The 10,272-nt window shown below is 45.1% G+C and overlaps 2 protein-coding genes across 3 annotated transcripts; both read left to right on the plus strand.

Moving 5' to 3' along the window:
* The first annotated feature begins 264 nt into the window (after positions 1 to 264).
* Positions 265 to 2,984, plus strand: prdm8a (PR/SET domain 8a). 2 transcript variants are annotated; one of them, XM_062478070.1, is made up of 4 exons: positions 265 to 402; positions 566 to 793; positions 919 to 1,142; positions 1,284 to 2,984. In XM_062478070.1, exons 3-4 carry the CDS (start codon positions 938 to 940, stop codon positions 2,270 to 2,272), a joined length of 1,194 nt encoding a protein of 397 aa, XP_062334054.1. In that variant the 5' UTR covers positions 265 to 402; positions 566 to 793; positions 919 to 937; the 3' UTR covers positions 2,273 to 2,984. The 2 variants fall into 2 exon arrangements, with proteins under 2 accessions (XP_062334054.1, XP_062334053.1); XM_062478069.1 differs by having other exon boundaries at positions 271 to 402; positions 923 to 1,142.
* Positions 2,985 to 3,878: 894 nt separating this feature from the next.
* On the plus strand, positions 3,879 to 9,824 carry ugcg (UDP-glucose ceramide glucosyltransferase). The gene is made up of 9 exons (XM_062478216.1): positions 3,879 to 4,117; positions 5,123 to 5,267; positions 5,732 to 5,834; positions 6,041 to 6,142; positions 6,246 to 6,358; positions 6,479 to 6,657; positions 6,777 to 6,863; positions 7,034 to 7,220; positions 8,037 to 9,824. The coding sequence occupies exons 1-9, from the start codon at positions 4,020 to 4,022 to the stop codon at positions 8,205 to 8,207; spliced, it is 1,185 nt and encodes a 394-aa protein (XP_062334200.1). The 5' UTR covers positions 3,879 to 4,019; the 3' UTR covers positions 8,208 to 9,824.
* Positions 9,825 to 10,272: the final 448 nt, after the last annotated feature.

The following is a 10,272-nucleotide window of genomic DNA, read 5'->3' on the forward strand; positions in this document are numbered from 1 at the left end:
TATAGCAGCCTTTTTAAATTGTTTTTATTTTTGTTTTTAATTATATTTAGGGCTACTGACACCATAGGTTCATCGTAACCGCTGAAGGTAGACTAATTGTGATAGATTGTGAGTGGGCTTTTCATTCAGGGGCGTTTGCATTCCGTGACAGTGACTCTCATTCTGACCTCATTTTACTGTCCCTTTTATTAATCCCTCTGATTGTCAGATATTATTAGTGTCATCTAATCTGAGATGAAGGAGGGGCGGTGAGTTGTCACAACTCATCGCAGCAGATTACCCTATAAAAACCTTCTCTTCACCCCAGTTTCCTCACACAGCAGGTTCGATGCTCATCTTCACACTCCACGCAAGACGCTGACTGAAATCTGTCCGAGCCTGAGAGGGGATTTTAGCATAATGGTAAGGGCCCGGTTATGTCATTAGGCTACAGGACTGTTGATTTTCTATGGAGAAGTTTTACGCATGCATTGTCATTGAGCAACAAGCACTTGTTTACCAAACAAGCATTTGTACACTCTGTTGTGAATTAAACATTTGAAAACGACATTGACATCATTCACAGGAGACAACTGAGGCATCTGCTATTCGTCCCAAAGAACTTTGCAGCGCGGAGGCCAGGACTGCGCAACGGTGGTTAACGGACATGTTTACGCGCGTCCACACCACGTGTGAAATCCCGGTGAGCGCTGTATTCGGGCCGTGCGAGCTGCAACACACCTCCGCTTACGACAGCATCGCTTTCATTGCTCTCAAATCTATGGACAGACGAACGTCGCCTTATATCATAAAGGTGAGGAAACTACCTGATGGCATAATCATTTGCACGTCATTGTTTTAAATGGCAAAAACAATTTACTCTGGTACAAGGCGCTGCTTTACGGGGTCGCGTCTAACAAGTGGATTCTTATATTTGAGGCAGCAGGTGCACACCTCTATGTGCGCTAACGGTCTGGTGTGGCTGCGCCTCGTCCAGTCGGCCCGGTGTCCCGAGGAGCAAAACATGGAGGCGTACTTGAAGAACGGCCAGCTGTTCTACAGAGCCCTCAGGAGGATTGAGAAAGATGAGGAACTGCTGGTCTGGTACAGCAGGGACCTAGCCAAGCTGCTTCTCCTTCATCCACTTCTGGTCCAAGGAAAAGGTACGCCTACAAAGATAATTATTTCAAGATGAGATTGGCCTATTGCCATTTGAACAGCCTTCGCACATTCCACAGATTTCACAAATGTTCTAATTCCACAGACAATGCTAAAGATTAACAATCTAGATCTCTTTATTAAAGGTGCCCCTCCATACATCTGCCCCCACTGCAACCAGAGCTTTGACTCCGAGTTCCCCTTCCTGGCCCACCGAAGGTTCCTGTGCAGCCAGCGAATGACATCCAACAGCCCTCATCAACACAGTTCACCTAGCCAAGAAGACTTTGTCAATCCTGCTCCAAAAGACTATACTTCCCATGCAGTGAAGCCGGAGTCCTCATCCTCCCTTAAGGGGAGAACTCTGGATAGCAAACCTGGAACAGATTTCCACAACCTGGCTCGGGACATGGAGAGGAAGGCTGACACCACAGTGGCTCAGAGTAGGGACCTGAAAAGGAAACACTTTAAGGTAGAGGAGGATGAGATCCACTGTGACCTGCAGCAGCCAATGGTAGGAGAACCATTGACCATAAGAGAACATTATGCTTCAAGCATGAGCAGACATAGCTCATTTATTCACCAAGCTATCAAAGGCTATAGCTTGGACACTTTGTCAGAGAGCAGGAGTGCCTTCTCCCAGCCTCCACACCCAGCCCCAGCTTCTGTCTTCCCCCAGGCCACCCCGTTGTTGGTTAGAACAGACCCCATAACGTCCCTCAGCACTGGGCCTCATTCCTTTAACAATAGCACATCCCTTTGGTCCAAGGCCCCAGGGTTTTTCCTTCAGACCCCAGCCCAGGCCCAGACCCATGCCAAGGCCCTCCTTCCCCAGACCCAGGCCCTCCACACCCAGGCACAGGCCCTTCCCACCCCTCATGTTCTCCTCTCTCCGTCCCTTTCCCCCCTCCGGCTGCAGGGTCAGAACTGGTGCGCCAGATGCAGCCTGTCCTTCCGACTCACCTCCGACCTGGTGGCCCACATGAGGACTGTCCACCACCACCAGAGGGTGTTTTCTGCCAGGTCTGGAGGGGACAGAATCCCCAGGGGGGATAAGCGCCACAGCTGCCCCATTTGCAGGGAAGTGTTCAAACAGCGCCACCACCTGGCCAGACACCTGGTTGCACATACCTGAATGTTTTTTTGTGAAGTGTCATTGCATACTAGTTCTGTATTAGACAGTACAGTACAGTAAAAAAAAAAATTGTACTTAGTTTTGTAAGAAATATGGATGTTTTCATATAGTTAATTATAATAATTTCATATTTTTCTTACAAAATAAAGCAGAGTAGTATTGTACTGTATGACTTTTCTGGTCAGTAAAGTTCCTGCATTTCTTTGATGTCTACTGGATATACAAAGACGGAACAATTTCAGTTGTATACTTGTTTAATTCAAGATTAATAACATATAATGTATTTTACATATGACTTTAATAATATCGGTTGCATACATTGATTCAGATACGTTTATGAAGAGTTTTAACAGACGTACAAATTACAGAACTGTGACAACTGAAACCTCAAGATAAAAATATGATCGAACATGTGATGAGATCGGTGGAACTGGTCTGCGTAGTTTGGTTAGCAATTAACTTGTAGGCTGCATGATGAAATACTTTGGAAACCTGACTTACACAACACTTATCACACAAGGGGGGTCAGATGGCTAAGCGGTTAGGGAATAGGGCTATTAATCAGAAGGTTGCCAGTTTGATTCCCCTCCGTGACAAATGATGTTGTGTCCTTGGGCAAGACACTTCACCCTACTTGCCTCGGGGGGAATTTCCCTGTACTTACTGTAAGTCGGTCTGGATAAGAGTGACTGCTAAATGACTAAATGTAAATAAAAAGTACTGAAGGCACATTACTCAGACGGTTCATTCATTGATTTGGTTATGAATAGTGGGCTTGTTGAATATACTTCAAATGTAAAAAATGTGAATGGTGTCTTCAAAAGAGACCACAGCCATCATTACTGGTACCGTTTGAGAGTTAGGCTCTCCCTCTAGTGGACATTTTGGAAACAAATGTAGTCACCTGATTGGTATTTGATGTCCCCACTTTTTACTGATTATAGCTTTTCCTGGATACATTTTTTGAATATATAAATTCCACAAATACATTTTCGACACATCACATACAAATTGAGCCAAGAAAATTAAATGCGAACTCCCTGGAGGCCGAGACAAACCCTAACCTTGGGACCCTCTGCCCAAACCCCCTATGGAGGGGTTTTCTCCAAGTGTCTTTTGTAGAAAAAAGGAATGCATGTATTTAATTATTTATCAGCATATGGGCTAGTGTAAGACTAAGCTACTACCTATTGTCACAAAGCAAGTTATTTATCTACCTGTTTCTGTATGGTTCTATCTAAACCAGAAGATCGTTTTTCCCGAAAATGATCAGTGCTTCTCATAAGGAAGTTAGTTATGCATGGCTCAATGAACATTGTTCTTCCTGTTCCCTAACAGGTTTTAATCATCAAAACCATTTCCTCTCTGTGTGTGTTATATATCTTTGTTACCATAGGCCTCGTGTTACTTATTTCAGTTATTTAGTTTAATGTTTAATGTCTTGACCACTGACATGGTATTTTGCTGGTATCGTTATTCGTTGACATTGTAACTTACGAGGAGACAACTGAACACAACCACAAACAGTAGACATACAAATACACTTTATTTTGAAATTCCAATACCCCAGCCCACACCACCGGAAGTTTCGATGTTGCACAGACTAGAGCCAGAGAGGCCACAGTTACCCGCCCTGTGCTGTCAGTCGGGTTGACAGCTAGGTGGCTAACCGGTGGCTTAGCTTGGGGCTGTTTGGACAAGCTCGGTCGTTTGCTAGAACCCTCAATCTCTCCACAAAATACCAATCATGGCCCTTCTGGAACTTGCCATGCAAGGATTTTCTATCTTTGGCTTCATTTTATTTTTTGTATTGTGGCTCATGCATTTCATGTCCATCATCTATGTGTAAGTATCGGCACCTAACGATAGCTGGGTTAGCTATGACTGTTTACCAACGTTAGTTAGCTTGTTAACCTAAGCTACCAATATAAACACATTAGATTCGTGTAGCTACTGAACCTGTTGTTAAAATATTAATTGTATAGGGCATGTGTACTCTGTTTTGTTGACTAAAAAATCTACCTCCGCATTACACATACATAGTTGGTCTAGCTAGGCTACATGGGGATCTGGTCATGGTTGCTAGCCAACCATGTAGAACCATTTAACTAGCTAGCTAGGCAGCGTAGCGACTAGTTGAGTGGGATCTTTCCGGTGGTCGTGGTCACACGATCAGTGATGGCACGAGCGTTACTTTTAACCAGCAACGTAAGACAACGTTATGGTAACAAAGATATATAACACACACAGAGAGGAAATTGTTTTGATGATTAAGACGTGTTAGGGAACAGGAAGAACAATGTTCATTGAGCCATGCATAACTAACTTATGAGAAGCACTGATCATTTTCGGGAAAAACGATCTTTATTATTATACAATACCATGAATGAATAGCTTAATGCCAAACATACACAGTTAATCAATCGATTTAAATGCATGTTGTTCCCTACACTGTTGCATCTTTGTCAACCTAAAGGGAATAGCTCAAACAGTTATGCTAGCGTTAGCGTCTGGTTAACTAGCTAGCTAGCAATTTAGTTCTGCCAGTGGTATTTACCATCCAAATTGGTCAATGTTTTCTGTAGAATTATGTGTGCCTTGCCCAAACCCTCAACAATGTTGATGTACCAAGCAAATTAGCCTAGCTAGTTGAGCTATCGGTCTTAGATTACCGCAGTTGTCAAATTGCAGCCTTTACGAAATCAAAATGTTAATCCTGACTCAGTTACACCATGATCCTGTTGGCTACCATTTAACATATATTTAACAGTATCTAAAAATATATTGCAGTGAGTGAAAGGGAGGTCTCTAGTGATTGAAGTTCCCTCTCTCCTTTTGTAATTGTTGTAGCCGCCTCCATCTCAATAAGAAGACTCCTGAGACCAAGCAACCCTACTGTAAACTAATGGGTGTCTCGTTGCTGAAGCCACTTAAAGGAGTGGACCCCAATCTCATCAACAACTTGGAGACCTTTTTTGAGCTGGACTATCCCAAGGTATACACCTATGTGCATTACACACACCCCTACCTGTACAATCAAAGTAATCTTAAAAAGGAAATATTGAAATAATTCAAGTTAATTTGGTTGTTATCAAAGGGCATCCACAAAAGAAGCTCTCTCAAGTTTGAACGAACCCATTTGATTTGTCCTTGATTCACAGAAGAAAACACACACACACACACACACACACACACACACACACACACACACAGAGCACCACTTCCCACATCTCTGATTAGCCTCATTGCCTGGTGAAAGCTGCAGCATTAGCTAGTTGTCCAACATGTAGCAGTAACACCTTCTGAGAGATGCTACTGGTCAGTCTTTTTAGTCTCTTTTGTCTCTCTTCCTCTCCTTTCTTACTCACCCATCCACTCCCATGCCCACTCCCATGCCCACTCCCATGCCCACTCCCATGCCCACTCCCATGCCCACTCTCCTCTCTATTCTCTCCTCAGTATGAAATTCTGCTGTGTGTTCAAGACCAAGATGATCCAGCCATCGACGTGTGCAAGAAGCTCTTGGGAAAATATCCTAACGTTGATGCAAGGTTGTTTATTGGTAAGCTTCTAACCACCTTCCGCTCGCCAAACAGTGGCTGTATTATTATTTGGTGTGTGTGTGTGTGAAGTAACGTGTGCTGGTGTAGGGTATCGTGTAATTGTTTGTTTCTTGTGTGTGTGTGTGTGTGTGTGTGTGTGTGTGTGTGAGAGACAGAGAGAGAGATGTAGTGTTTATTCTGAATCTAAACTGACTGTTTGGTACAGGGGGGAAGAAGGTTGGCATCAACCCTAAAATCAACAACCTGATGCCCGGGTATGAGGGTGCTAAGTATGACCTGGTATGGATCTGTGACAGTGGCATACGAGGTAAGGCAGCCATCCCATTGCCCCGCCCCACAGCTGACGTGCAACCAAACCTAGAAGGAAATCTGTGAAAACCAGTTTCAATGTGCCTTGCGTTTGCCCACAGTGAAACCGGATACCTTAACCGATATGGCTAATCAGATGACTGAGAAGGTGGGGCTGGTTCATGGTCTCCCGTACGTGGCTGACAGGCAGGGCTTTGCCGCTACCTTAGAACAGGTGTGTGGAGTTTCTTAGCAGATGAGTAGAACCCCCCCCCCCCCAAAAAAAAAACCATAACTTTTTGGAACGTTCCTGTATGGTTTTAATCTCTTACCTGTGTGCGTGCGTGTGCTGCAGGTGTATTTCGGCACGTCCCACCCACGCTCCTACATCTCTGCCAACGTGACAGGGATCAAGTGTGTGACGGGGATGTCCTGCCTCATGAGGAAGGACGTCCTGGACCAGGCTGGAGGTCTCATTGCCTTCGCCCAGTACATCGCTGAGGACTACTTCATGGCTAAGGCCATAGCCGACAGGTGACCTTTTGTTTGTGTGCCCGTCATGCCTTGTTTGCATATTAGTGTGCCTGTGGAGGTGTGTGCCTGTATGTGAACGATGTGTCTCCCAATGTCTAACTGGAGAACTTCTCTTACAGGGGATGGAAATTCTCAATGGCAACACAGGTAGCCATGCAGAACTCGGGCTCCTATTCCATCGCGCAGTTTCAGTCGCGAATGATCAGGTACATTGGCCGCCCTAGTCCCTGGGATCAGGTGGTTCCTGCTAGTCCTAGCTCTTCGCCAAAATCCTAGCTCCAGTCCCAGTACTGTACTGTACAATCCACACCACTGTAGGGTGTGTGTGGTACCCAGGGTCGAAGAAGCCCGTTCTGACGCTGCCGTTTCCCTCCAGGTGGGCCAAGCTGCGCATCAACATGCTGCCCGCTACCATCTGTGAGCCCATCTCCGAGTGCTTTGTGGCCAGCCTCATCATCGGTTGGGCAGCCCACCATGTCTTCCGCTGGGACATCATGGTGTTCTTCATGTGCCACTGCCTAGCCTGGTTCATTGCTGACTACATACAGCTACGAGGAGTTCAGGTAAAACTGGGGCCTGTGGCCTATACTACAAAGCATGATTTGGGGTTAGCGACGGGTTAACTTATGCTGCACACCTAGACTGCTCCGGAGCAGGTTTTGTTCTAGATAACAGATCGACACGTATGAAAGCATCCCCTAGTGACGACATCAGTTCTCTTGGAAAATGTCGTAATTGTTTCTAGAACATCCGGCCTTTATACGATTTGCTTATAAGTAACCTTATTTACTGGTTTGAATTATGTTTTGCATTTGTTCCTTATTTGCTCAAAAAAACATTTAATAGTGTCGTGCAGCTAAAAGAATAAGGCTAAAATAGTTTTACACCCATGAGAATACACTGTGACACATTCATTTAATGGAATACACAATTGTAATCGTGGTCAGGTCTCGGCCAACTTGTGCCTTAATGTTGGGCCGTGATATTGGGAAGCCTATACATGTTTTACTAGCTTTCCTTCCTGACTTCGGCAGCGGCAACAGTTGGGCTTTTAGCCTGGATCCTGTAAAAAATGTGTCATATTTATTTGATATTATAGTTTGCTCATCTTGTGTAAAATATGCGGCTCTGGTAGACTTGTCCATGTTCTAGGAGCAAACACCACCCCTGTTATGTGAACGTGCTCATGGCTAGATTGGGAAATCATGGGATGAGTTAAGGAGTTGATAACCACTGTCGTGACACGGCTTAGCGCGTTGGCGGTTGTTAGTCTTAGCGAAGCCAGCTCACTAAAAGATATCCCAGGTATGTCGAACTTGCTTCGTAGGACAGGCCTCTGGACTATAACTAACCCTAACTCCACCCCTGTCCCCCTGCAGGGCGGCCCTCTAGCCTTCTCCAAGCTGGACTATGCTGTGGCCTGGTTCATTAGGGAGTCGATGACCATTCAGATTTTCCTGTCTGCGCTGTGGGACCCCACCATCAGCTGGAGGACCGGCCGATACCGGTTACGCTGCGGTGGCACCGCCGAGGAGATCCTGGACGTATAGCCACACCCGTTCTGGTGCTTGGACTCATGGGAGCAAGGTTCCATGGAAACCACACTGAAGGACACGCTCACAGACAAGCGTGGCAGCTGCCATGGAGAAGACATGAACTTGAAGAAAGTTTAATCTTTTTCTTTTTCCTTGAGAAGGAAGTCCTTGTTTGATTGTTTTTAATTTGTGTGTTAAAATGTGTTAGGTTGTTATTTATGTTATTGGTGCTCTTAAGAAACCTCACATGTAAGGCAGAAATCCTTTAGAACCTTCTACACAGGAATAAAGAGTTAGGAAGGAGGACATGGTGTGTGTGAGAGGGAGAGGGAGGGAGGGAGGGAAGGAGTAGTGGCTTGAAGTGCAGGATTTTCTGTTGTGGGTGGTCTGACCCCAGTGTTCGAGGTCCAGTAAAGGTCAAGAAACACAGACATTAGGATAGAATCATCCTTAGGGTAAAGATTTAGCATTTAGCTTAGTAACTGTAGAAATGTTATGTGTCTATCCGCTAGGAAATGTAGGACCAGTAATCTGGTGATGATGCATGTTGGAACGTTCAGATCGCAGACTCAACCAGAGGGATAACGTTCCTCAATCCTCACCAATGTAAATACACCAGATCCACACAGATCCACCAGGGGAACAGCTAAAAGACCCCCCCCCCCCCCCCCCCCCAACCCCCACACCCTACTGTGTCCTAGACACACCTTCCTCACTGCAGACACATGTTCATTGGTCGATCCAGAATGGCCACTTCCTGTAGAACATTGGCAAACCCCTCCTCCGGTCATTGTGGTGGGAGTCAGCTGGCTGTCTGGTTGGCTGCTTGGTTGGCGGATGGCTTCATTGATGGCTGGCTGTCACCTTGAGCTCTGTTTACCTTTTCTCACCGTGCTCTGAACGAACACATGGTCTGTGTTCTACAGTGTCTTCAGATATGTATATATATCAAATTAATTTTGGTGTATGAAATAGCCAAACTGTACAAATGCTTCAGTCCTCTAGCCTTACCCATTTCATTTGGTTTGAATGGTGTGTGTTTGTGTATGGGTGGTAATGTGTTGTGTTACCACATTAATGTCATTATCTTTCAATATTGCCCTCCTGGGAGGATTCCAGACATGTACTATCTTGTCGAAGGTTCTGGACCCACCCCACCATTCCACCACAACTGGCAGCAGTATTTAGGGAGTGGACAAGAAACAGGGTTGGGCAGGACAGACGCAGAATCATGTAATGACGTGTGTGGAGATCACACTGTGAAGTATTGTGTGGATTTGCGTTTTTTTTGTTATGATGCAGCTCAGAATGGAACCATTGGAAAGAATGGGATCATGAGTCATTATCGTTGTCATCTGAGACTGGTTTTATTACCCAATGCTGCAACTTGTCCCCATATCAGCTCACATCCATGGCCAACCCCACACTGTCGAAGACATACAGTATGTGTAAAGTGTTGTCACAAAATTGTATGATTTCCTGTATATGGCTGTATATTTATGAAGTTTGGTTGATACCATTATTTTAACAGCTTAACATTAATTTATTCTACCAGTAGGTAGGTATTGAATCTGTTAGCAGTGAACAAGAAGGCTGGACAAACTTGTTGTTAAATATCTTAACTTGTTTTTATATGAATTGTTTTCTGTCATGTTTTGTAGTGTGCGTTTGAGGGGAGGGGGGGGGGGGGGTCTGTGATGCAAGAGGAATAGTAAAGCTTTATGAACATAGAAACTTCGTTTTTTTTCCATATGCCTAGAGAACCAAGTCGTGGGAGAAACCAGACTGAAACTGGCGTTGGACCAACAGAGCCGACAAACCAGTAGACCGGGGTGGGTCGATGAGACTAAAGGTCGTTAAGATGATGCAAAAAAGAAAAATAGTCAACCGATACCAATAAACTGTACATGGGGGTGGAATGGAAGTGGTGTAAGCCTGGGAAGTCTGCCCCTGGAAACACAAAGTACTGGAGCATACTTTCATGGTTAGAGTAAGCCTGGTGACCTGGTCATGAGATGGCAGCAGCCTGACTTCCCATGTGACCGCTTGAAATATTCTGGGAATTTTAAGCAGCTCTTGC

The sequence above is a fragment of the Osmerus eperlanus genome, chromosome 14 (assembly GCF_963692335.1).
Source record: "Osmerus eperlanus chromosome 14, fOsmEpe2.1, whole genome shotgun sequence".
Taxonomy (NCBI): Eukaryota; Metazoa; Chordata; class Actinopteri; order Osmeriformes; family Osmeridae; genus Osmerus; species Osmerus eperlanus.

Bases quoted from the DNA above. Each gene is read 5' to 3' on its own strand.
- prdm8a (XM_062478069.1), top strand. The intron at 794-922 runs GTGAGGAAACTA...TATTTGAGGCAG, and splicing joins CGTCGCCTTATATCATAAAG to CAGGTGCACACCTCTATGTG. The intron at 1,143-1,283 runs GTACGCCTACAA...TCTTTATTAAAG, and splicing joins ACTTCTGGTCCAAGGAAAAG to GTGCCCCTCCATACATCTGC.
- ugcg (XM_062478216.1), top strand. From the start codon at position 4,020: ATGGCCCTTCTGGAACTTGCCATGCAAGGATTTTCTATCTTTGGCTTC. The intron at 6,359-6,478 runs GTGTGTGGAGTT...CGTGTGCTGCAG, and splicing joins TTGCCGCTACCTTAGAACAG to GTGTATTTCGGCACGTCCCA. The intron at 7,221-8,036 runs GTAAAACTGGGG...GTCCCCCTGCAG, and splicing joins TACAGCTACGAGGAGTTCAG to GGCGGCCCTCTAGCCTTCTC.